The sequence below is a fragment of the Thamnophis elegans genome, chromosome 11 (assembly GCF_009769535.1).
Source record: "Thamnophis elegans isolate rThaEle1 chromosome 11, rThaEle1.pri, whole genome shotgun sequence".
Taxonomy (NCBI): domain Eukaryota; kingdom Metazoa; phylum Chordata; class Lepidosauria; order Squamata; family Colubridae; genus Thamnophis; species Thamnophis elegans.
This window is the reverse complement of record NC_045551.1, coordinates 14,711,721-14,738,704: the sequence shown is the minus strand read 5'-3', so window position 1 is coordinate 14,738,704 and position 26,984 is coordinate 14,711,721. Positions and strand designations below refer to the sequence as shown.

At 43.1% G+C, this 26,984-nt stretch overlaps 1 protein-coding gene across 1 annotated transcript in view; it reads left to right on the top strand.

Moving 5' to 3' along the window:
• The window catches only part of LOC116514582 (dimethylaniline monooxygenase [N-oxide-forming] 5-like), a 36,021-nt gene extending 10,598 nt beyond the window's left edge, over window positions 1-25,423 (top strand). Inside the window, exons 4-9 of the mRNA XM_032226187.1 lie at window positions 104-266; window positions 4,456-4,598; window positions 15,933-16,132; window positions 16,306-16,658; window positions 17,203-17,275; window positions 24,634-25,423. Of these exons, the coding sequence (XP_032082078.1) occupies window positions 104-266; window positions 4,456-4,598; window positions 15,933-16,132; window positions 16,306-16,658; window positions 17,203-17,275; window positions 24,634-24,979 (1,278 nt within the window). The 3' untranslated portion in view covers window positions 24,980-25,423. The remainder of the gene's footprint in view (window positions 1-103; window positions 267-4,455; window positions 4,599-15,932; window positions 16,133-16,305; window positions 16,659-17,202; window positions 17,276-24,633) is intronic.
• Window positions 25,424-26,984: the final 1,561 nt, after the last annotated feature.

The window sequence follows — 26,984 nt, the reverse complement described above, 5'->3', positions numbered from 1 at the left end:
AATAAATCCTATTATGTCTACAGCTTTCTGGAGGGAGAAAGATTTTCTGAGCAAAGAAATAACCGTGTGTTGATTTACTATTTTCCTGACTTTCTGCTTTCAGTCTAAAGTCTGCAGTGTAACAAAACGCTCAGACTTCTCTACCAGCGGCCAATGGGATGTTACCGTAGAGTCAGATGGGAAGCAGGAATCATCAGTTTTTGATGCAGTTTTGGTCTGCACTGGCCACCACACCACTCCATATCTGCCCCTGGATTCCTTCCCAGGTATGATTTGAAATCATTAAGAGATTGACATTCCTTTTTCAAATACAGAGTTGAATTAAATCGGACAAGAGACCAGGATACCCTTGTGTCCAGGGAGGTCCAAATACCCATAGGCACTTCATCTTGCTAGGCTTGAGTCAGAGCTGTTTTGCACATCTAGTCCCCAATAGCCTCCAGTCATTGGGATAGGACATCCACAGCATTACTCAAATGGTCTGGAGTAACAGAACGTAACAGAATTACAGAGTTGGAAGGGACCTTGTAGGTCATCTAGTCCAAACCCTTGCACAAGCAAGAGACCCTACATCATTTTGCTAGTTGTTAGTCTGCCATGGATATGAGAGGTGAGAGCCAGGTGGGAGTGGGTAGTTACTCATTGTGCCTTCCAGAAACACCATCTCAAGGTCAAAGTCCTGGGAAGGGAATGCAATGGCTAACCAGCCAGCCCATCATTGAAGAAATAGTTCCCAAAACAACTTATTTGAATATAATTGGACAATAAAGGACTATCAAGGGGGAAGAACTGGGGAGGAACTGTATAGGGAAAGTTAACTAGGAAAATTCGGCATGCACTCTTTAATTCAGGCTTTGCTATACTATAATTCACTTGGCTTTTAATAAAAGTATACCTGTCACTGCAAAGGGAATCTAGGGTCTTTCTTTGCTAAGGAACCAAGTTGGGGCAAGCCACTGACAAATGGTCCTTTGAGAAGAGGGTGCACCACTGTTTCTTTAAGAGCTGGCAGGACCACTACTACTCTTGAGGAATTAACTGTAGCCCAGTGAATCTTTAGGTATAGGTTAAAGTGACAATAATTTTGCCATTTGAACAGGTGAACAATGGGGCTAAGTAAATTAACATATTCCATGTGGTTAACTGACATAGATCAAAATTAGTTAGCTAACAAATATGCTTGTATAGCATTTGCACCTGTGCTCTTTCCCACTTCATAAAATTAACAATGGTTGTTACATAAAATCATCTTCTATCATAGTACTTCATGCTTTTTTAGTTCTTTTTCTTCTTCATTATATTGAATAGTATATGTGCATACTATGGATCTTAAAGGTTGACTAAGACTGTGTTAGGTACAAACTAAATTGGAAATTACCTGCAATAATTTTCCAGAATTTTGAACTGGTTTTCATCCATGTGGCCAAAGGAAATTATAATGATCAGCAATTAATTAATTAATTAATTAATTAATTAATTAATTAAACCTCCATTGTGATGTAATATACTTCACATAAAATAATCATTTTTATACACATAAACAACACCTGCCATATACCAGATTAACATTGCAGCAAAATATATATGCTAGGTTCCTTTTGAACAGAATTGAAATCTGGGTAGAGGAAAACAATATCATCACAGAAGAACAAGCAGGTTTTAGACAAAACCTATCTACTATTGATAACTGCTTTGTCTTGAACCATCTAATTGCCAAATATGCCTGTAAGAGGACACCCCCGTTTTCTGCTTTTAGAAACATTACAGCATAAACATTTGATATGGTAAACAGAGAAGTACTGTGGCGTAAACTGAACCTAGATTGCTGGCTTTGATAAAAGCCCTTTACCCAAGCCCTTAACAGGTACTGCTTAAGGGTGCGGTATGGGATTAATGGGGCTCTGACTAACTGGATTCACACAGATAAAGGGATAAGGCAAGGATGTATTTAGTTTATATATCAATAACCTGCCAGGGATGGACAGGGATAATGAATGATCCCATGACACACATATCCAATGATCCTGAATACTTATTGTAACAGCACGATTTATGCTTATGACTTTATCATGTTCACAGGTAGGATTACATTGGCTGTTAAGATGATTCAACTGTTATTGCCAGGATAACTCCCTAATCATTAGTAAATCTAAATCTAAAATAATGGTGTTTGGAAAACATCATCATAGGCATAGGTGCCAATTAGACAGTGAACCAATTGAACAGGTTAACACCTTTGTGTATTTAGGTGTAACTTTTCCCAAGATTGGATCTTAGGCTTGCCATCATCAATGGAGTACACTTAGAGCAAAAGCCCATTTGTATTTATTGCTTAAACTAAAAGATCATAGTTATCCAGGGTCCCCTAGCCCCATTAATTAAAGTATATAAAGCTAAGGTTACCCCTATGCTCTTGTATGGAGCAGAAGTTTGGGGTCTATACTCCACCCCAGTCCTAGAACAAACACAGTCACAGCATTTGAGATGTATTTTGGATGTAGATCCAAGGACATCCGCTGCAGCAGTTAGAGCTGAATTGGAAATTCATACAATTCATGTGCTATCCAAAATTAGAGCACATAATTACTGGTGCAAAGTCAATGAAATGGAGACTGATAGACTTCCCAAGTTATGTCTACTAGAGCAAATAAAATTACAATCACAAACTTCCTGTGATTTTGTAAGAGGCTGTGGCCTTCCTGCCACTTGCATAACAGGGGAACAATTCAAAAAAAGAGCTGCCCAAAGAATTAAGGATACAAAAGAACACAATGACATAGCTACCCTTAGTAAGTTGGGTAACTTGAGATGGCTGAGCAAATACAAACATACTTTTCAAGTAGGCCGCTATTTGAAGTTTCAACTGCCAAAACATCTTAGGGAGATATCTATGCGAGCAAGATTCAAACAGCTTGACCCAATGGTTAGATATGGGAGATTCCATACTATACCCTACAATGAGCATCTCTGCATTTGCGGAGCAGCAGAGGTAGAAGACCTGGCTCACATCCTTTAGATTGCTACTTGTACAAGGGAGTGAGAGACAGGTACCTTGGTCTATAACAAATGACCCATTGGGATCCCCATATCAAAACAACTTACTTTATGTGAGGCCAGAACCTGAAAATAACATTTAATACAGCACAGTCCTTAAACAAAATGGTTTGGAGATTGATTGGGGTAGATGGTAGGGGTGACACCCAAATATAATTTTATGTCATTTTATTCTATTTAACATACTTATGTATTAAATTATATTGTATCTTATCCTATAACTATTGCATTTTACCCTACTCTTATTTTAAATTGTTTGTATAGGATTTTATTGGTGATATATGTTTGAAGCTTGTGCTTTGATATGGCCTATAGGCTAATCAATAAAATAATAATAATAATAATAATAATAATAGTAATAATAATAATAATAATAATAATAATAATAATAATAATGCCCCTGGGTGGGGCCCGACTAGTAACCAATGCCAAATCCGGCGAAACAACTGGCCACTGTGATACAATTGTATAATAATAATAATAATAATAATAATAATAATAATAATAATAATAATAATAATGTGATTTATAATATGCCATTAAATCAGTGTGGACACTTAAGCAACCCACATTGATAGATTTCTCCCCCAGAATAGCAATAGCAATAGCAGTTAGACTTATATATCGCTTCATAGGGCTTCCAGCCTTCTCTAAGCGGTTTACAGAGTCAGCATATCGCCCCCACAGTCTGGGTCCTCATTTCACCCACCTCGGAAGGATGAAAGGCTGAGTCAACCTTGAGCCAGTGAGATTAGAACCGCTGAACTGCAGATAACAGTCAGCTGAAGTGGCCTGCAGTACTGCACCCTAACCACTGCACCACCTTGGCTCCTGAATAAAAAGAATAAAAATCTTAACATAATTCTTGATTAGACACCTCACGTCCTGCCTCCTGCACTAAGAGGTTACTTAGTGAAGAACTATTTCTTGTGAGATGGTGGCCATATATAAATTGAATAAATTAATAAATAAGTAACAAGTCAATTCATTATCATACATGAAACCAATAGCTAATTCCATCTGAAGGCACTCTTTTTTGTTTTCCCCTTTAGAGAACAAAAGGTCCCAATCATACTATAAATTTCTCTCATCAGAAAGCTTCTTCAATTAGAATTAAAGAATTACCTCCTGTTCATCCCCAGTAAAACAGCAAAGACGGCAATGCCACAAAATTCTTAGCACAAGATGGATTGAAAGATGTGAGAGTGCACAAAAAGCTCAGAGGTTTGTTTTACCTTTAAAAGGCATACACTCCCCTGGATATGGGGAAAAAGAGGAATGGGGCAAGTTTTTCATTGATCGATTGATGCCCCTAACCGAGGACACTACCCTAATATAAAAATGTCATATAAATCCAGTGTGAAAACAAGCAACTTGAACAATTTTACTCTTGGCTTACAGGAATTACCACTTTCAAGGGTCACTACTTACACAGTCGTGATTACAAGAGTCCTGATGCATTTACAGGAAAAAGAGTCATTGTGGTTGGTATTGGGAACTCAGGAGTGGACCTTGCAGTGGAGATAAGCCACACAGCACGACAGGTTGGAATTACTTGTCTTTTTTATATTAATGAAGGGCAAGGAATTAAGAAAGCATTCTTAAAATTGTGAATGCCCACTGATCTTGTGAAATCTCATACCCCAAATATCTGATGATGCATGCAAAAAGTCATTTTGAAAATATCTATAGGATATTGAGTAAAATGTGATAAAGGTGGTGGAACAGCTTTTTTGAAACAAAGGATTACTTGGCTAAAGGATTATCTGTGGTACAGCTGTGGCAAGCTCTCTGTTGTTCATCTCCAGAGAATCCCCCCCACTCCGCAAAGGTTTTCCAAAACGACAGTATGTGTACAGCAGGGGTGGGTTTCAACCGGTTTGCGGCGGTCCCCGCGAACCGGTTGGTCGGCGAACCCGGAAGTAAGTAACTTCCAGGAACGGCGAAGGGCCCACCCGCCCGCCTGCGCTCCTTACCGGTCTTTGAAGGCTTCTACGCTTCCACACAGGCGCATGGCACATACAGTGCCTGCGCGAGTCTCCGCAAGCAGCTGGAGCATCGTGTAGGCGCTAAGATGCATGCGTGAACTGCGTGCATGCACGAGGACGCCGCCGACCCCGTTCCAACCGAACCGGTTGGAACGGGATTAGCAACCCACCCCTGGTGTACAGCTTAGAAAAGAAAGTGAAATGGAAGCAATCTGCCTCCTCCCAGGTATCTTGATTTGATTTGATTTGATTTTGATTTTATTAACATTTGTAGGCCGCCCTTTTCCCTGAGGGGACTCAGGGCGGCTCACATAAAATCAGGGAGGGGAAGTACAAACAGTGACATAGACACATATAATAAAAGTAATAAGCAACATACATTCATCATTCGGGAGGGGCAACTATCCATGTCCCCAGGCCTGACGGGCTAGCCAGTTCTTGAGGGCTGTGCGGAAGGCCTGGACGGTGGTGAGGGTACGAATCTCCACGGGGAGTTCGTTCCAAAGGGTCGGGGCTACTACTGAGAAGGCCCTCCTCCTTGTGGTTGCCAGCCGGCACTGGCTGGCCGATGGAATACGGAGGAGGCCCAATCTGTGAGATCTAATTGGTCGCAGGGAGGTAATTGGCAGGAGGCGGTCTCTCAAGTATCCAGATCCACTACCATGCAGGGCTTTATGAGTGACTAATAGCACCTTGAAGCGCATCCGGAGATCGACAGGTAGCCAGCGCAGCTCGCGGAGGATAGGTGTTATGTGGGTGAACCGCGGTGCACCCACAATCACTCGCGCGGCCGCGTTCTGTACCAGCTGAAGTCGCCGGATGCTCTTCAAGGGCAGCCCCATGTAGAGCACATTGCAGTATTCCAGCCTAGAGGTCACAAGGGCCCGGGTGACTGTTGTGAGTGCCTCCCGATTCAGGTAGGGTCGCAACTGGCGCACCAGGCGAACCTGGGCGAATGCCCCCCCTGGTCACAGCCGTCAGGTGGTGGTCAAACGATAGCTGTGGATCCAGGAGGACTCCCAAGTTGCGAACCCTCTCTGAGGGGTATAAAATTTGACCCCCCAGCCTGAGTGATGGAATATTGGTCGAATCTTTGGGAGGGAAACACAACAGCCACTCGGTCTTTTCTGGGTTGAGCACAAGCTTGTTAACCCTCATCCAGTCCATAACGGCCTCAAGGCCTCGGCTCATCACGTCTGCCGCTTCATTGAGTTGGCACGGGGCGGACAGATACAACTGGGTATCGTCCACATATTGATGGTATCTGATCCCGTGCCTACGGATGATCTCTCCCAGCGGTTTCATGTAGATGTTGAATAGTAGGGGGGATAAGACCGAGCCCTGAGGCACCCCATATGTTAGGGGCCTAGGGGACGATCTCTGCCCCCCCACTAACACCGACTGCGACCTGTCCGAGAGGTAGGAAGAGAACCACCGCAACACGGTGCCTCCCACTCCCACCTCCCGCAGTCGTCGCAGAAGGATACCATGGTCGATGGTATCGAAAGCCGCTGAGAGGTCAAGGAGGACCAGGATGGAGGAATGTCCTCCATCTCTGGCTCTCCAGAGATCATCGGTCAATGCGACCAAAGCGGTTTCTGTGCTGTAACCGGGTCTGAAGCCTGACTGGAAGGGGTCGAGATAGTTTGCTTCCTCCAAGGACCGTTGGAGCTGAAAGGCCACCACCTTCTCAACAACCTTCCCAAGGAAGGGAAGGTTGGAGACTGGGCGATAGTTATTAAGAACAGCTGGATCCAAAGATGGCTTCTTTAGGAGGGGTCTCACCACCGCCGCTTTCAGTGCGGCGGGGAAGTTCCCCTCCCGAAGAGAGGCGGTCACAACCGCCTGGATCCAGCCTCGTGTCACCTCACTGCTGTTAGTAACCAGCCATGAGGGACACGGGTCCAGTACGCAGGTGGAGGCACTTACAGCCTTCATGGCCTTGTCCACATCCCCGGGGGTAACATCCTGAAACTCAACCCAGAGATGTTCCACCTGATCCTCTTGTGCCTCGGCTGGAACTGCGGGGGTGGAGTCCAAGTCCGACCGAAACCGAGCAATTTTGTCCGCTAAGAATTGGGCATAATCCTCAGCTCTGCCCTGCAAGGGTTCTCCCGCTTCCCTTTTATTTAATAGGGAGCGGGTTATCTTAAACAGGGCGGCTGGGCGGGACTCAGCGGACGCAACCAAGGTGGCTATATGGGATCTTTTCGCTGCCCTAAGTGCCCTGGTGTATTCCTTGGTGCAGGTGGTTACCATTGCTCGGTTCGATTCGGACTTATCGGACCTCCATCGGTGCTCTAGGCATCTCCTCCGGCGCTTCATCTCCTGGAGTTCCTCGGTAAACCAAGGGGGTCTCCGGGATCCGCCGCCTCGGAGGGGCCGTAGTGGCGCAATCCGGTCGAGGGCCTCTGATGCTGCCGAATGCCAAGCAGCAACCAGAGTCTCTACCGGACTGTGGGCGAAAGTATCAGGAATGACCCCAAGCTCCGTCTGGAACCTTAACGGTTCCATAAGTCGCCTGGGGCGGAACCACCTGGTCGGTTCCTCCTCCCTACAGTGGGGGTTTGGTCTCCGGAAGTCGAGCCTCAGTAGGCAGTGGTCTGACCACGACAGGGGTATGATGTCGTTACCCCTCAGACCAAGGTCACAAATCCACTGCTCCGAGAGGAATACGAGGTCGAGCATGTGACCCGCCGAATGGGTTGGGCCCTGAATTACTTGGGTCAAGCCCATGGCTGTCATGGAAGCCATGAACTCCTGCGCCCCATCAGAGTTTTCACCGAGCGAAGGCAAATTAAAGTCCCCCAGGACCATCAACCTAGGGAACTCAATTGCCAGCTCGGCTACCGAATCGAGGAGCAAGGGGAGGGCTGCTGCAACGCTGTTGGGAGGCAGGTACGTTAACAGCAGACCCACTTGACCCTTGAGGTCCAACTTTATCAGCAGAGACTCACACCCGACAAGCTCCGGAGCAGGGACCCTACGAGGAACTAACGACTCCCGGATAACAACGGCCACACCCCCACCCCTTCCCTGGGCTCTCGGCTGGTGCAGCACCTGAAATCCTTCTGGGCACAGTTCTACAAGGGGGACTCCTCCCTCTGGGCCCAGCCAGGTTTCAGTAATACATGCCAGGTCTGCCCTCTCGTCTAAAATTAAGTCCCGGACGAGAGGAGCTTTATGTACCACAGACCTGGCATTTAGCGACAGCAGCCTGAGTCCAGGGTCCTGATTACTTGCGCCATCTGGTCTCGGAGTGGGACTCATAGGGCCGGAAGGAGGGATCTCTGTGATGTAGCGAACCCTCCTTCCCCGGTAATGGCCTGCCCTAAAGTCCCCGCCGTATCTGCCCCTCCCTGTTACGACCGTAATACCCCGACCCTCTCCCGTGTATCTAGTCCCCTCAACCACCCCCATGGCCCCCGCTTCTCCCGGCAGGTCCTCCGAATCAGACATACTCATTCACTCACCCAAGCAGTCCCCACAGAAAAGTTAAAACACATAAAAATACAATGATAATAAATGGTAAAATGATAACTGGGTTAGGTTACTGTTCATGAGAAAAGCTGTCCACTGACTTGCCTACTGTCTCTTGATGCTTTATCCTTACTTTCCCATCCTCCTTACAATCTTACAATTATGTTAATTTTGTAACATACCTGGCTTAATTGCAATGACCCATTGACTGGCAACTGTGAAACTATTGCCTATGACAAGATAAGCCTTTGATGCAGAAGTATGCTGCTGAAAATCCTATTTGCCTGGGGTTCAGAGTTTGGTTAACCAAACCTTATATGGAGTCCAGACATGAGAGAAGGTACACATAACTGTTATTCATTGCAGCTACTGGAGAAGATGGTGTAATTTGCCTGTCGCTTTTCTCTGACTCCACTTTTTTTTGGCACAGGTCAGCCAATTAATTTAGTTGAACTATTTTCCAAAACAAGGAGAGATATCAGGAAAATAAGCCTTGGATAAAGATAAAGAAATTAAACTGCATCTGAAAGAGCCACAAATATGCAAATCTCTGTAGTCCTTCAGGAGCAAGGATGAAGGATTTGACATTCAGAGTGAGGTTCTAAGATATTGTGCTAAACAATATTCTACCTCTGTCTCAGTCAAGTTTTTAATTAGACAATAGAAGCAAAAATTAAAATTGGAAAGAGAAAAATATGTAACATCAATATGAGAGGACATAGCATCCAAACAATTAATAAGCAGTTTAAGGAAATGTCGCTACTTATGTCTGGTATAGGTCAAGCAAACAATGAAGCATGAGTCTAACATACAGAATGCATCAAATATTGAAGAAGCTCAAGAAGTATTTTCAGATATCAAGAGGACCTTAGCAGGTATACAAGAATAAATTTAAAGGTTATAAGGTTTATTGCACTTGTATGCTGCCCTATTCCCGAAGGGACTCAGGGCGGCTAACAAACCAAAGGGGAAAGGGATAATACAGACAAAAACAAAAGGCAAACAAACAAAATGCAAAAACAATTTAAAAGCAACCAACAGCCAAACAAATTCGAGAGGGGTTGGGAACTCATCAGCCCCAGGCCTGTCGGAACAGCCAGGTTTTGACGGCTTTGCGGAAAGCCTGAAGGGTGGTGAGGGTCCGAATCTCCATGGGGAGGTCGTTCCAGAGGGCCGGAGCAGCCACAGAGAAGGCCCTCCTCCGGGTAGTCGACAAACAGCATTGGCCGGCGGATGGAATTCGGAGGAGGCCTAGTCTGTGGGATCTAATAGGTCTTTGGGAGGTAATTGGCAGCAGGCGGTCTCTCAAGTACCCAGGTCCAATACCATGAAGGGCTTTATAAGTGACAACTAGCACCTTGAAGCGTATCCGGAGACCAATAGGCAGCCAGTGCAGCTCATGGAGGATAGGTGTAACGTGGGTGTACCGAGGTGCACCCACAAGCGCTCGCATGGCTGCATTCTGGACAAGCTGAAGTTTCCGAATGCTCTTCAAGGGCTGCCCCATGTAGAGCGCATTGCAGTAGTCCAGTCTTGAGGTCACAAGGGCGTGAGTGACTGTTGCGAGAGCCTCCCGGTTCAGGTAGGGACGCAATTGGTGCACCAGGCAAACCTGGGCAAATGCCCCCCTGGTCACAGCCGACAAATGGTATTCTAACGTCAGCTGTGGGTCCAGGAGGACTCCCAAATTGCGAACCCTGTGGTGTATAATTTCACCCCCCAGCCTGCGAGATGGAATACATGGCCAATTATTGGGAGGGAAAAACACAAGCCACTCGGTCTTGTCTGGATTGAGTGCAAGCTTGTTTACCCCCATCCAGACCCTAACAGCCTCCAGGCACTGACACATCACGTCAACCGCTTCGCTGAGTTGGCACGGGGCGGACAGATACAACTGTGTATCGTCCGCATACTGGTGATATTTTATCCCGTGCCGTTGAATGATCTCACCCAGCGGCTTCATGCGTGACCCGTCAAAACCGCGTTCCACAAAAGCGCGGTCGACGAAATCGCGTATGTGATGTCATCACAGCGCGACGAAAAAGATCGAAAAATTGAAATAAAAATTAAATTACAGCAAGCCGATTCACATAAAGGTAAGCGTTAGGTTAAGGGTTAGGGTTAGGGTTAGGTTTAGAGCATTAGCGTTACGTTTAGCGTTAGGTTAAGGGTTAGCGTTAGGTTTTTCGTTAGGTTAAGGGTTAGGTTTAGGGTTAGGTTTAGGGTTAGCTTAAGGGTTAGGTTTAGGGTTAGGTTTAGGGTTAGGTTTGGGGGGGTTAGGGTAAGGTTTTCGCTTTATTTTTACATTTTTCGATCTTTTTCGTCGCGCTGTGATGACGTCACATACGCGCTTTCGTCGACCGTGATTTTGTCGTCCGCGGTTTTGTGGTGGAACCGCTTCATGTAGATGTTAAACAGGATGGGGGACAGGACCGAACCCTGCGGCACCCCATACTTAAGGGGCCTAGGGGTCGACCTCTGCCCTCCAACCAACACCGACTGCGACCTGTCCGAGAGGTAGGAGGAGAACCACCGAAGAACGGTGCCTCCCACCCCCACCTCTCACAACCGTCGCAGAAGGATACCATGGTCGATGGTATCGAAGGCCGCTGAGAGGTCAAGGAGCACTAGGACGGAGGCATGACCTCCGTCCCTGGCTCTCCAGAGATCATCAGTCAGTGCAACCAAAGCAGTTTCTGTGCTGTAGCCAGGCCTGAATCCAGACTGAAAGGAGTCTAGATAATCGGTTTCATCCAAGGACTGCCGGAGCTGGGAGGCCACCACTTTCTCAACAACCTTCCCGACAAAGGGGAGGTTGGAGACTGGACGATAGTTATTTAAAATGGCTGGAAAGAAACAATCTAAGGCTTGGGAGTCTTAAAATGCTGAAAATGTTGAATTCTTCTTCTCTATACACCATGAATTTATGTTAGGTGTCAGTTACTTGACAGTGTTTGTTAACTACAATTCAATAAAAAATGAATGAATTCATTCATTTTTTATTGAAAAATAAAAAATGTTCATGAACTTCTTCGGAAAAAAATATTTCCAGAGGCTTTCTGCAAGCACCTATTTAGTTTACTCACCCAGTAAGGAAGATGGTTTTATTATTCAAAACAGATACAGTAAATCCTTTTTTAGGTTTGAGAGAAATGTGAGAGATTCATTGACAAGCATTGTAGTGATCTGGAGGCTGTCTACTAGCCTCTATGCAAGAATTGTATTGTAAGGTTTTGCACTAATGGTATTAAACCTCCTCGGAATTGCACAAATATAATTATACAGCAAAATGTGTGAAAGGTTATAAAGAGAAAAGGACATTTTTCCATTTTGATGGACAAACGAAAAAGAATGAAATTTTAGGGACAACGTTTTTGAAAAATGTTATGATTAAAGAAACAATTAAATGCTCACTAAAATTAGGACTATTACATATAATTCAATGGAGAGTTTATGGGGCTAAACAGTAAAAAAAAATACTACATTACTTTTGGCTTTTCAGCACTAGGAAAACCTAGCATGTTTATATATTGAAATTGGCATAGTAAAATTTGGTCAGTAGCTTTGTATTAGATAAAATGTTGAAGAAACTACTATTGAAACTTTAATAACATCATTTAAAAAAACCCTATTTAACCATGCCTGTCAGTTCCTAGATCCACAATGGTTCTACGGTATGTATTCTCTAGGTCTGGAACATCATTTTGAAGTCCAGACTGGCCACAAGATTTTAGAACACTACATTTTTTCTCATAAGCTCAAACAATACTGTAACCGCTCAATTGGGTACAATTCTGTTTAAACATTTTTACTTTCTCAGATCAAATAATTAAAAAAAAAAAGTACTCTTTATCAGCCAGAGTATTTCTTGCTTTATGATCCCCTAATTCCCAATGCGTGCCTGGAAAAGTTTGTTCCCAAGCACGTGGCTGACCCTGGAGATAGAAAGGAAACTAGTTTTCCAAGTGATCAAGCCATATGGACCAAATGACCGTGACCCGTCAAAACCGCGCTCGACTAAACCGCGCCTGATTAAACCGCATTGTTGACGTCATCAACAGGGCGACAACAGCCAGCGCGGAGAAAGAAGGGCGCTTTAAATAGCGCTTTGAAAGCAAGCCGATTCAACTTAAGGTAAGGGTTAGGTTTAGGGTTAGGTTTAGGGTTAGCTTTAGGGTTAGGTTAAGGGTTAGGGTTAGGGTTAGGTTAAGGGTTAGGGTTAGGTTTAGGTTTAGGGTTAGGTTAAGGGTTAGGATTAGGTTTAGGTTAAGGGTTAGGTTTAGGGTTAGGTTTAGGGTTAGGTTTAGGGTTAGGTTTAGGGTTAGGTTTAGGGTTAGGTTAAGGGTTAGGTTTAGGGTTAGGTTTAGGATTAGGTTTAGGGGGGCTAGGTTTAGGGGTTAATTTTAGGTTTAGGGTTTACAGCGTGCTTCTGTCTCCGCGCTGTTGTCGCCCTGTTGATGACGTCAGCGTCGCGGTTTAGTTGGGCGCGGTTTAGTCGAGCACGGTTTTGTGGGTGAACCCCAAATGACATCTATATAAAGGTTCAGATACAGTAGATGATCTACCTTTGTTTTTCCTTTGCCTTCTACCTGACTTTTCTTGAGAATGAAGAAATTTTACTATGTGCTATCCCAGTGGTGGTTGAACTTTTCTCTCTGGTAGCTGTCCCCTGTTATTTCATGGCCTCATGGTCAGGCTCCATAATGCAGTGCAGATTCAGCAGACACTGAATCAAACACTGATGCGCTATCAAATCACTTCTCAGCCAGGCCCAATTCATTTTTTTGGCCAAGGATTGGGGATGATCCACTTTCCTGCCTAAGAATCCTATACCCTGCTAAGCACCTTGTGAGTAAGTGGCAAGCTGCTAACTCTGCATGCACCTGCTTCTTCGTTATTAGTAACTACTGAACAAAGAAAGCTTCATTTGTGCTTGCTGGACAAGGAGAAGATTTAAGGGACTACCTTCTGTTGCTGGAAGTTTTGTACTTGGTTTATTCTTGCACCAGATTGCTGATATGTTTTTTTTTTACCATGGTATGTTCTTGACCAAGATTTGGAACTTTCCTTGGTGTTGTGTGTTTTCTGATGACAGACTGACTGAATTGCCTTCTCTTAGCCTCCAATAAGCTAGGGCACCTACACATGCTCTTTGTTCTACTTCCCAATACCTCTGTTGTCATCTCTCCTGTCTGCCTTTACAAGCCTCACTGAAAATGCACCAGTCCAACTGCTTGTACTTACTTCCTCACTTTTGCATCTGTTACCAAACTCCTACCATGTTCCCTCCCTAGCATCTATGCAAGCCTTGCCCGCAATCACCCACATCCTACCTGCATCTTGTTACCAATGGCATGGGTGTTCTCTCTCTCTCTTTCTCTCTCTCTCTCTCTCTCTCTCACACACACACACACAAACAGACACACACACACACACACAAACACCAGAACATGAAAGTTATGATCTTCCATCACCCCTTATACAGCTCTTTTTTCATTAAGCAGGTTTTCTGTAAAACTTTGCCCAACCATCTTGTTCCTGATACAGGGTTGTGAAAAGCTCTATCTGAGGTGAAGCTGCCCTTGACATATTATCCATCACTGAATAATGAAATGAAAAGACAAAAGACATAATAAAATAATACTTTTTAAAATTTCCCATCAAAAAGATGGGCCCAGCTATTTACCTATGCTGAGTGTTGTTATAATAACACAATTTATGCTTTAAATGCCATTGTTTCAGGCCACATGTAGTTGTCACCCATGGTTTCTGCATTCAGAATGTCTCCCATTTTAGACACTGCCTCTTTTTGCAAGAGCTTAAAACTCTCAGCAGCTCCTCAAAAATAAACTCAGTTGTGCCAAAGCACTCTTTTGCCTGTCATTTCCAGGGAGCTTTCGCCATCCGATTGCTGCTGAAGGCTACACTATCAGATTTATTATTGCCATTAAATGTCTATGAAAATGGAAGACAAATTTATTGAATCAATTCAATTCTGTAGCTTTTTGCCTACAATATTCACCTGTACTCACCACAGCCACCTCACCATGGATAATTTGTCATGGCTCATGGCTAACTTGTCATGGCCAACTTGCCATAGGACAATTTACCTTAGCCACAGGACAACATGCTGCAGGACAAAAGTTAGTGTCTGGAAAGGGAAAAGTGTAACCTTTGCACAGAAATATTCAGATCTAGCCTAATGTCAAACTTCCCAATTCAGATCTTTAAGAAAGAAAGACCCTCAACTCCATTTGGTGGAAGTGATAGGCTTTTTACTAATGTTAAACGATTGCATTGAAAGTAAGGCTAGATCTGAATATTCCCACACAAAAGTTACACTTTTCCCTTTCCATGGCCCTCCCCCCTTTGACCAGTCCATCAGTGTCCAATAGCAGGCCATTTAGATGTTTTGCGAACTGCTTGGTTGTTTGATGCCACTCGCAGTTTTGCCTTTTCCCGGGCCACGTATCCTTGGTGGTTGGTTTATTCTGGCTTGGCACCTCTGGTTTTCATCAAGGGTGTCTCCCCCTCCCTCTTGCATTTTATGTCAGGATGCCAGTAAAGCATAGAAGACGGTGAAATCGAACCATTAAAGAAAGGATACAAAGGATGGACAAAATGAAATATAAATGACAAATATTGAAATATATTTTAAAATTATTTTAAATAATATAAAACTGTTGAACTGTCCTGCAGCGAATTGTTCCATGATGAATTGTCCACAGCGACGTGTCCCATGCCAAGTTGGCCATGCTGAGCTGACTATGGTGTGTTAGCCACTGTGAATTAGCAGCAGTGAGTTGACCACGGCAAGTTGGCCATGGCAAATTGTCCCATTCCAGTATTGAAAATACACCCAGATTCCCATCAGATATCCTAGACTTGGAATGGCCTCTTCCCCTCTCCGCTTCTTCCTTAAATACCCCGCTCCCTCTCCCCATTTTGGTTTGTGGAAGAAAAATTTGATGTGGACTTTTAGTATATGTGATGTAAACTAGAATAGTTGATTCATTGGAAAATCTAAAGACAATGTTAAGGGGAAAAGCAAGAAATATAAATGCACATGTTTTTTCAGTGTAGCTGATGTGGCAATCATCAGACATAACTAGCAAAGAGACAGGAAAGTAACCCAAATTTGCATTATCTTCAATTAGATCATCTTTGTATTCTTGATTAGAGATTGTAAAACTTAAAATAATACAGGAAAAGTACTGGAAATCTTTTCTACACAATTTATCCAGGGTGAAAGAATAATGAGATAATTTACAGCTTCACTTCACTTTTCTATCTCTGTTCACTTTCTGTACATTGGCATCTAGTAGATACTTTAATAATGGCAAAAAAATACTAGTAAGAAAAATTGTTAGTGGATTTGTTAGTTTAAGATCTTTCTCTTATGTTGTCCAGGTTTTCCTCAGTACTCGCCGAGGAGCATGGGTATTAGGCCGCGTTGGTGATAAAGGCTATCCACTTGATATTATATTGACTACTCGAGCTAATTTATTCCTGAAACAATGTCTTCCCTGGTCCACGATTGATCAGTTGATACAGAACAAATTAAATAAAAGATTTGATCATTCTCATTATGGCTTGAAACCTAAACACAGGTATTTTACTATAATATGCTACTTTGACTTCTTAATTAAATCTCTCTAGATGTTAGCTAGTTGTACTTTTTCTGATCACCGTTTCTAATTTTGCTTTTGGCAAAGTTTCTATTGACATTGTGTTACTGTAACTCCTTTGCATCACTATCAACATTTTGTTTTTCCTCTTTCAGTCTTAACAGCCAGCATCCAACAGTCAACGATGACCTTCCAAATTGCATTATTTCAGGGAAAATTGTTGTAAAATCAAACATCACTGAGTTTACTGATACTGCTGCCATCTTTGAAGATGGTTCCAAGGAAGAGGATATAGATTGTGTTATCTTTGCTACTGGATACAATTTCTCCTTTCCTTTCCTTGGGAACTACATGAGAGTTGTTGAAAATCAGGTCTCCTTATATAAATTTGTCTTCCCACCTCATCTGGAGAAACCCACACTAGCAATCATTGGTCTTGTGCAGCCACTGGGGGCCATCATGCCCATTGCAGAACTGCAAGCTCGCTGGGCCACACGTGTCTTTAAGGGTAAGTTCTTTCAAAGTTTGTCTGGATGTTAATGTACAAATTTTGGGCACTGGATACACACTATACTTATCATAGTTAGCTGAACTGTACTGAAATAAAACAATTGTTTTAAGTTTACACAACATGCCAAATGATAAGCAATTACCGTATGCCAGCTGAATTATCATAACAGTCTGAACAACACATCAACTGAAACCAGATATACTTTCAGAATGAAAATTACAAACCATGTTTAGAAATGAATACTTTGATGGTACTGGGCATTTATTTTCTGGTATTAAAATATTTAATGAGAGCTGCTATTGAAGAAATCTCCTAATATGGACTATCTTCAGAAATCTTCCCATTTGACCAGCCAATCTTAATTACACATAGAACATCACAGAGGAAAAGATGACTCCATCCATTCTCGATAGAATGTTTTAATTTAGCTGAATGAAAGTCTTTTCAGAAATTCTTTATTTTCATTTCCCTGTCCTTAGAAACTTTCCTTCCTTTAGATCTATTAAAGTATTGTCTCTTAATCTTTGCCCCACTTTTTTAGGGCTTGCTGAGCTGCCATCAACAAGTGAGATGATAGCTGATATTATTGTTAAGAAGTTTTCCATGGCAAAAAGGTATGTATTTCAATTGTTGAAATACGTATCAGTATTCTAATACTTACTTTAAGCATAATAATTGGTAAACATGTAGCTTCGATAGGTGATTTTCTGTCCTATAATGTATTTGCAGACTTTTCTAAGCAGGTGACACAGTCAGGCTTCCCAATGCTAAAGCCTTTTAGAGACATTCATAAGAGGGAGAAACTAAGCAGTTGAGGCTCAGTGATAGATTTCTTCCTAGATGAAATCCAGTATTTTTTCCCATGTCCATTCTCTTTGTAATGTATCTCTGAGAACTCAGATGTCTATACACTAATGCCCAAAATATGAGGAACAAACAGGGTGAACTTGAAGTCCTACTACATGAGGGCATTCCAATATTGTTGCCAGGGAGGACGGTTGAATCGCATCACTGCATTTACCCATTCAGCTAGTGATGCGTTCAGAGGGCTTTGCTGAAATAATTCTGAGATGGACACAATATCCAAGGCTGTAGCTACTTGGAATGGTGTACATCCGGTGCTACAAATCTCACCGGCTCAGGGTTGACTCAGCCTTCCATCCTTCCGAGGTGGGTAAAATGAGGACCCAGATTGTTGGGGGCAATATGCTGACTCTCTGTAAACCGCTTAGAGAGGGCTGAAAGCCCTATGAAGCGGTATATAAGTCCACTGCTATTGCTATTGCTATTGCTATACTGTGCAGATAGTTGTTATAGCGAAAAGTAGCAATGGTTATCTTGTTGGTATTTCACATAACAGTGAAGTTACTGCTCCAATACGTTCTAAAGCTCATAGGCCCCATTCATTTGTGGATGATGGGAGGGGCAAAGGCTTTGGAAGGTGCCTAAGAGCTTCAGGAACTACTGCCAGAATTTTGAAGTGAATTGCACACCCATGATCTGAGATGCATTTGGGAATGCCATGCAACTGATACACATGTTGCACGAAGAGTTTGGCCAGAGTTCATGCAGACAGGATCTTGGAGCAAAGTGGGCTTGTTTAGAGAAAAGGTCTGGAATAACCCAAATCACAGTATTTCCAACACTCTCTGGCAGTTCCACAATAAAGTCCATTGATATTTTCTTCCAGGGAGCAGTAGAGCTGGCCACAGCTTGTAACAGTCCTGGAGTTTACCCAAGGCTGCCTTTTGGCCGAGGCACACATTGGACAACCAGCCACCAGTTTTCTATGTCCTTTTTCATGCATGGCCACCAAAATTGACATTTCCCTAGGTGGACAATTTTCACAAATCCAAAGTGTCCCACTAATTTTGTCAATGGCTAAGCTGTAGAATGAAAACATGTTGATGCATCAGAACATACATTTTTCTTCCCACCCATGCCAAACTGTCTTTCATCAAGCGTTCATCTTTGTTGCTGGAACCATTCACTCCTGCTAGAGCCTCATTAAGCACCTTTCCTGGGTTCATCTCTACACTGTCCTGTATATTGTTACCCTAGGTCTGTGATGGCAAACCTATGGCACGTGTGCCAGAGGTGGCATGCAGAGCCCTCTCTGTGGGCACGTGCACCGTTGCCAGATGGTCTTTGGGTTTCCAGGGCTCTGGAAGATCAGCAAGGACGCATGCACATGCCGGAAACTCAAAGACCAGGTGGCCAGTGCTTTCATGCGTGCTCGCCAGCTGGTCTTCAATTTTCTGGGTCTCCAGTATGTACATGCATTCCAGCTTGGGCACTTGCCGCTGAAAAGGTTTGCCATTAATGCCCTAGGTAATCCAATTTTGTTTTATTAAAGTCACATCTCGATAGTTTTGTATAAAGTTGGGCTTTTCTGAGCTTTTCAAGTACCGCTCTGACTACTTTCACACATTGTTTCAGTGTAAATAAAAATGTCATCTAAATACACTAAAACCCTTTGTACAAATGCTCATTCAGGACCTCATTTATCAACTGCATTTATCAACTGCATAAAGATAGCTGGGGCCTCTTGCAGTCCAAAAGACAATACTTGAAACTGGTAACAACCTAATGGGAAATTAAATGCTATTTTCCACTCATCACCAATCTTGAGTCTCATTCGACAATATGCTTCTCTTAAGTCCAATTTTATAAAAATCCTCCCCTTGGCAAGATGTCCCAACACATCTTTAAGTAAGGGAGTATATGTTTTCCATGAAAATCAGGGGTGGGTTTCTCGAACCGGTTGGAACGGGGCCGGTGGCGTCCTCATGCACGCGCGCAGTGCACGCATGCGTACTAGCATCTGTGCGATGCTCCAGCTGCTCCTGGAGGATCGTGCAGGCGCTGTATGCGTCCTGTGCATGCGTGGAAGCGCAGAACTCGTCAAAACCGGGTAAGGAGCGCGGGCGGGCGGGTGGGCCCTTCGCTGTTCCCGGAAGTTACTTACTTCCGGGTTCGCCGACCAACCGGTTCGTGGGGACCGCTGCGAACCGGTTGAAACCCACCCCTGATGCAAATGGCATTTATTCTGCAGTAGTCCATGCACATCCTAAGTGATCTATTTCTCTCTCTCTAAAGAGCATGGGGGCTGCCATGTATTACTTTGCCAGGAATAAAACCCTAATGCCAGGGACAATCTTGATGGCACAGTCTATAGGGCAGTGGGGGGAAGCACATCAGACTCCTTTTCAGTGAACACCTTGGCCAAATCCCAATACTCACTAGATTTTGCCCTGCCTGGGTTTTTCTTGCACCTTCAGCTTTCATTTTTCTAATTAGTGACCTGTGGGCACTTTTTGGCATTTTTGTGTTGGTTTCCTGGTCACAGGGTTTTTTCCACATCTTCACTTGGTTTTGCTCCCAATCTATGCAATGGTTCCATTTTTTGAATCACAGAAGTCCCAGAATTAGGGTTTCAGTCATTCAGTCACAATGAGTCAGTTTCTACATGGGCCCTATCCTCATCTCCACTGGTTCAGTTAGGAATGTAGCTGGTGCCCCCTCCCCCGGCCCCCAATCCCTCCAGCTGGGTGAAAGCTATGGGTCTTTTCAGTTCCCTTAGCTGCATTCCCAGTTTTCTTCCAACAAACTAGACATCTTGTGCACTCTGGGTCTAGCAGGAAATCCTGCTTTCTAGCGAATCTAAATCGTGCAGCAGCACAGATGTTACCCCCCCCGACACACACACACACCTGCTGTTCTACTTACCTTTGCAGACTCAGAAAAGGCTTCGGTGCATGGAGCGAACTGGAGTAGATATAGTTCATACCTTTTTTTAATGAAAATTATCAGTACTTTTGATCAGTGACGTCATCAAAGTAAACAAACCCACGTGCTGATTACGTCACCAGATCATGCCCCCTAAGCGGAAGTGACATGCACAGCCCCCACCCTCCGGATGTGACGTGCATACCCCTCCTCCCCGGCTGGGGTGTGCATAATTGACCCCACGTGGTGTAGGTTTCACAAGATCATAACCCTAGCTGGATATGTGTAATGGCCTAAGCAACCCTACCCGGTTATGTGTAATGGCCTAAGCCCATAATGATGAGTAGCCCTAACAGATAAGTTGTTGTGCAATATCCTAACCCTATTTTTCAGATAGGGTTGAAACTTACCCCATCAAGAAAGTTGCCAAGACTCTGTGTACATGATTAGTTTAACCCTAGATTAATTCTATGGACATTCAAGGGTGGTGGGAGTGGGGTTGTGAAATAAAAAAATGTTTTTTATTTGTAATCAATCTCCTAAGGGCTGCATTTAAACCCACTTTTTTCCCTAGAAGGAATTTATTTCTAGGCAATGTTGGTTTTAATTTTTGTTGAGACATGGGGTCTGCATATAACCATTTTTTCTCTAAAAGGTATTTATTTCTAGGTAGATTGAAGCCCGCCAACAGGAAAAGACAAGGAATATTAACAGGAATTAAAATGTTCACAATAGGCAACCCCGCCAGGTTGCATGCAGTGGTTAAGCCTGTTCATTCATGCCTGGGATATGCCCTGACATGCCTTACTTGCCCACCCACCCCACTCCTCTGTGATTCCGGGCATGCGCAAGAGACATGTGTGGGACATGCCCGGACATGTCTTACCCGCCCCACCCACCCCCTCCCATGTGATTCTGCGCATGCACAAGGCGCACTTGTCATTACAAGAGCTGGTTAGTTTGCCTTAATTTCAGCAGTTTCTTGAAGATGGCAACCTCTGATTCCAAAGATGTTTTTAAAACAACAGCAAAAGCCAGCATCGAATGCTCTGACACAAGACTGCTGCCCACCAGAATGCAACAAACCCTGTATGTCAACCTCAGAAGGGGATTTGTTTGATATAAATTTGACCCCCAAACCTCCCAAGCATGGCGTAGAATAAGAAAAAGACCCCGCTTCATTGAAGAGAATATAAAGCTTTGTTATTGCAGATTCTGCAAAATATCAAATGGTAAGTCAATATAAAAATTAAGAAAACAGTATTTTGATTAGTTGAAACACCCCAATCTAATTCTACCTTATTTCCTGTTTTAGAAACGGTGGAGCCTCAAAATGTCAGCATGCCGCAGGTTCTGAAAGCGTGTATTATTAAAATAATACATCATTGTTTAATGGGATGTTTAAAATCAGAAGATGATGTGGATGGAAACAATGAAACAGAACTTATTAACAGCTTATGTATTCGGCTTTCTATGCCACATGTTCTCTGGGTCGTCATCATCAGTATTACTGACAAAGTGAATAAATTATATTTCACCCGGGATACACTTGACGATCTCAAGACATTCATACAGTGTATCGAGAAGAGTCATAAGCCACTGTCATTAATGTCAAAGATTGAAGCTGAATTGCCATTGGCATGCACGCACGCACGGACACACACACACACACACAAACAGACACACACATTTAGTTTCTAAAAAATAATACTAATAGAGTTATAGTTGGATAAAATGCTAGATATTATACCTCCTAATGGCCTTCGGCCACGCTTTCAGAACCTGTGGCTTGGGGTGTTTCAACTAATCAAAATACTGTTTTCTTAATTTTTATATTGACTTACCATTTGATATTTTGCAAAATCTGCAATAACATAGCTTTATATTCTCTTCAATGAAGCGGGGTCTTTTTCTTATTCTACGCCCAGGCTTGGGAGGTTTGGGGGTCAACTTTATATCAAACAAATCCCCTTCTGAGGTTGACATACAGGGTTTGTTGCATTCTGGTGGGCAGCGGTCTTGTGTCAGAGCATTCGATGCTGGCTTTTGCTGTTGTTTTAAAAACATCTTTGGAATCAGAGGTTGCCATCTTCAAGAGACTGCTGAAATTAAGGCAAACTAACCAGCTCTTGTAATGACAAGTGCGCCTTGTGCATGCGCAGAATCACATGGGAGGGGGTGGGTGGGGCGGGTAAGACATGTCCGGGCATGTCCCACACATGTCTCTTGCGCATGCCCGGAATCACAGAGGAGTGGGGTGGGTGGGCAAGTAAGGCATGTCAGGGCATATCCCAGGCATGAATGAACAGGCTTATCCACTGCATGCAACCTGGCGGGGTTGCCTATTGTGAACATTTTAATTCCTGTTAATATTCCTTGTCTTTTCCTGTTGGCGGGCTTCAATCTACCTAGAAATAAATACCTTTTAGAGAAAAAATGGTTATATGCAGACCCCATGTCTCAACAAAAATTAAAACCAACATTGCCTAGAAATAAATTCCTTCTAGGGAAAAAAGTGGGTTTAAATGCAGCCCTTAGGAGATTGATTACAAATAAAAAACATTTTTTTATTTCACAACCCCACTCCCACCACCCTTGAATGTCCATAGAATTAATCTAGGGTTAAACTAATCATGTACACAGAGTCTTGGCAACTTTCTTGATGGGGTAAGTTTCAACCCTATCTGAAAAATAGGGTTAGGATATTGCACAACAACTTATCTGTTAGGGCTACTCATCATTATGGGCTTAGGCCATTACACATAACCGGGTAGGGTTGCTTAGGCCATTACACATATCCAGCTAGGGTTATGATCTTGTGAAACCTACACCACGTGGGGTCAATTATGCACACCCCAGCCGGGGAGGAGGGGTATGCACGTCACATCCGGAGGGTGGGGGCTGTGCATGTCACTTCCGCTTAGGGGGCATGATCTGGTGACGTAATCAGCACGTGGGTTTGTTTACTTTGATGACGTCACTGATCAAAAGTACTGATAATTTTCATTAAAAAAAGGTATGAACTATATCTACTAACTGGTAGCAGACTTCAGAGCATTTCACCCCTGAATTAACCCCCGTATGGGCAATGTGCTGCTAATCCCGAGAAGATTCAACAATAATGCCATGGCAAACATAGCTGTTATACAAATCTGAAATCTGAATTTGGTTCAAATCACATGAAAACTAAATAACAACCAGAGAAATGGAGATTCATAACTGTGAGCTGAGGGAGGGAAGCAGGGCTTGATCTGGACCAAAAATCTGCCAAACCTTTGATTGATTCCCTCAATTATATACATCAGAAAATCAAGCTGAAAAAAGTATAGTGCAAATTAGTATCTTCATTGCTGTCAGTCATGCCAGATTTTCTTTTCATATCTTATAATGAATTTTCTGGATCAGTTAAATGGTTCATTGCAGCTACCGTACCATCATCACAATTTGAGGACACACATGGAAAAGAAAATGCAGTGGAAAATGTGAAAGAAAATGATTAAAATGGGAAGAAAATAAATAAAAGAGGCACCTGTCCTTGAAAACAGCAATAGCAATAGCCCTCTCTAAGCGGTTTACAGAATCAGCATATTGCCCCCAACTACAATCCGGGTCCTCATTTTACCCACCTCGGAAGGATGGAAGGCTGAGTCAACCTTGAGCCTGGTGGGATTTGAACAGCCGAACTGCTGAACTGCAGTCAGCTGAAGTAGCCTGCAGTGCTGCATTTAACCACTGCGCCACCTCGGCTCAACAGATTGAAATGGCCTTTCACTTTAGGAAATACTGAAAATCATGGTTATGAAAACTTTTTGCTAGCTTAGGTGCTCTCTGTGAGGCCCATGTTTACTTATTACATTATTATCTAAATTATGCTTAGAAATGCAGCTATGATAAAACTAGTATCATTGGAGAAAACGCTTTTGGATTCCCTTCCATTTGCCTCACTGTCAGAACAACTCTTAATGTCTAGTCCAGGCATCTTCTAGGTATCTTCTTCCTTGCAGTTCCTGTCCTCTGGAGCATCTGCCCCAAGATACACCTGCCCCCACTCCCATATTTAAAAGAGCCTTGAAAACCTACTCCTTCTCCATACTTTGTGTTTTCTGTGCTGCACTGTTCTTCATTGGTTGTTCTTTCTTCTACTATTTTGGTTTTTAGATCACGTTTTGTGATTGTTTTTACTATAGGCCATCCAGGCATTGTAGAGTTGTTAATCATTCCTCCTTCTGCTTGTCTTTTTCAGGTATGTGAAAAGTCAACGCCACACTATCCAAGTGGACTATATAGAATATATGGATGAAGTGGCTTCTCTAATTGGGGTCAAGCCCAACATATGCTCACGGTTTATCACAGATCCTAAGCTGGCCCGGGAGCTTTTATTTGGGCCGTGTACTCCGTATCAATATCGCTTGCAAGGACCAGGAAAATGGGAGGGAGCCAGGAAAGCTATCCTGACCCAGCATGAACGGGTCTTGGACCCCTTGAAAACCAGGCCAGTTACTCAATCAGACAAGAATACCTTAGTGCCCCTTTGGTTTAAGTTGGTTGGCCTTCTTGCTCTGTTCGCTGCAATTTGGGCTTATTTTTAAATCCACAGAAATCCTATTCTCCTAATGCCAATCCCAACCTACATGGATTTTTGGCATTACAATTTCGACTTTGTGCCTTTAATAATTTACCTATTAAGTCTGCACATATAAACAGACAGACTTTATTTCTCTAAAAACAGCAAAATTTTTACTACATTATGTGTAAGTTTCACCCACAAATGATTGTTAATATTTCTTGTTAGGGGACAGTTTTCTATTATCGTTTTATTGATTGTACTATTATTGGTCAATGATAATAAAGTCCTGTCTGTGTCATATATTTCTGTTATCCTTCTATTCATGTGAGTCAGTTTTGCTAGATGAGAATGTATTTTCTTAAGCGTAAAGTAAAGTAATCTGCCTAAGTATAACCTGTACAAATAACATTACTTGGAACTTCTCTAGAAATGTCACTTTCCCTGCAATAAAATATTTGTAAACAGACAGATGTTGTAACTGTTTCCGAATGGAAAGAACACTGAGCAAAGACATGAAAAAAAGAGTAATTTTTAATGTAATATACCTGTTTCCTTTGTTACCAAGATTCTGTGATAGATTTCAGAGGTAGAGGTGGGAATGATGTTCCAGATGGGAGAAAAGCTACACTTCTGTACCATTTTCCCAACTCCTCAGTATTTGGCAAACAGCACAAATCATTCCATGGGAATTTTCCAGTTATAATGAATTCAGCTTTGAGGTGTTTGCAGGGGGTGGTGGAAAGACATGTTTTGGAATATGGAGTGTTACAGTGTTACCTTGGTACTTGGCTGCTTCAAAACTCATTGAATTTGATAAGCAATGCATTTTGACATGAAAATGTTGTCCCAGTACTTGGCCCTTGTTTAGTACTCAATGCGATAGGAAGAGTGGGACAGCTGTGGGAATCAGATAAGAAGTCAACCATGCGAGGAAGGTCACTGACATAGGAAAAGGGACAGATGGAAAGTTCCTCCCAGTTGAAATAAAGGGTTATATAGTAAGTCACATGGTTTGGGACTTGTTTTTTTAGTACCCATCATACCTCCCAGAACCAATTAGTGCCTAGTATCAAAGTACAACTATAATGAGAAAAGTTGAGGAAATAGTGATCAACAATGTTGGCAGTTTGAAACAGATAGTGACAATCAGTTAAAGAATAATCTAAGACAGGGGTGTCGAACTCAAGGCCCGGATGCTGGATCCGGCCTGCAGGCCACCCTGGAAACAGCGAAGAACTGGCCCACGGTGCTTCTGCCAGCAAAAATGGAGCTCAGGAGGGCTACATGCACCCACCACCCCAAGGTCAAACATATCCACACACACCAAGGTCAAACACAACCCTGATGTGACCGTCAATGAAATCAAATTTGACACCCCTCATCTAGGAAAATTAACTGGAAATAATTCCTTTCAGAACAAATTCTTCTGCACTTATTTTGCCATCATTGTGTCACATTTAGAAATTTTCAAAGTATTAGCGGGAACTACTAATAACACAGCTCAAGTTTGAGTTAAAGTTCATCTTTATTGCAGCCAAGAACAACCAAGTTAACAAACAAATATAATTCTTACCATTAATGAACACCCTCCTGTTGAAAAATTAAGAAATACTCCACTAAAATGCACTTAAGATGATCTCAATGAGTGGCTCTCATGGCTCTAGAAGCTACTATAGGTAATCCTTGGGCTACAACAACAGTGAGGACCAGGATTTCCATTGCTAGGTGATGCAGTGCTAAAGCAATCTCACAATCCTGGTTGATGTGATAACCCTAGAACTATGTAGGTCATTAAGTGGTGGTAACCTCAGGCAAGCTGGGCACAGGTGCTAGTAAGTGTGGGTAATAGTGTCAGGGTTCCAAGAAACACACCCAATGAAAGATAACTCTGAGGCTTGAGAGTTCATGTTGGCACATCTGGGAAAACCTAAATCTGAAAGCTTCCAGGTTTTCCCACCCAGTTGAAAGTTCAAGACCCTAATCCCACACCCACAAGTCTATCACATGTCCAATCCTTCATTGCCATG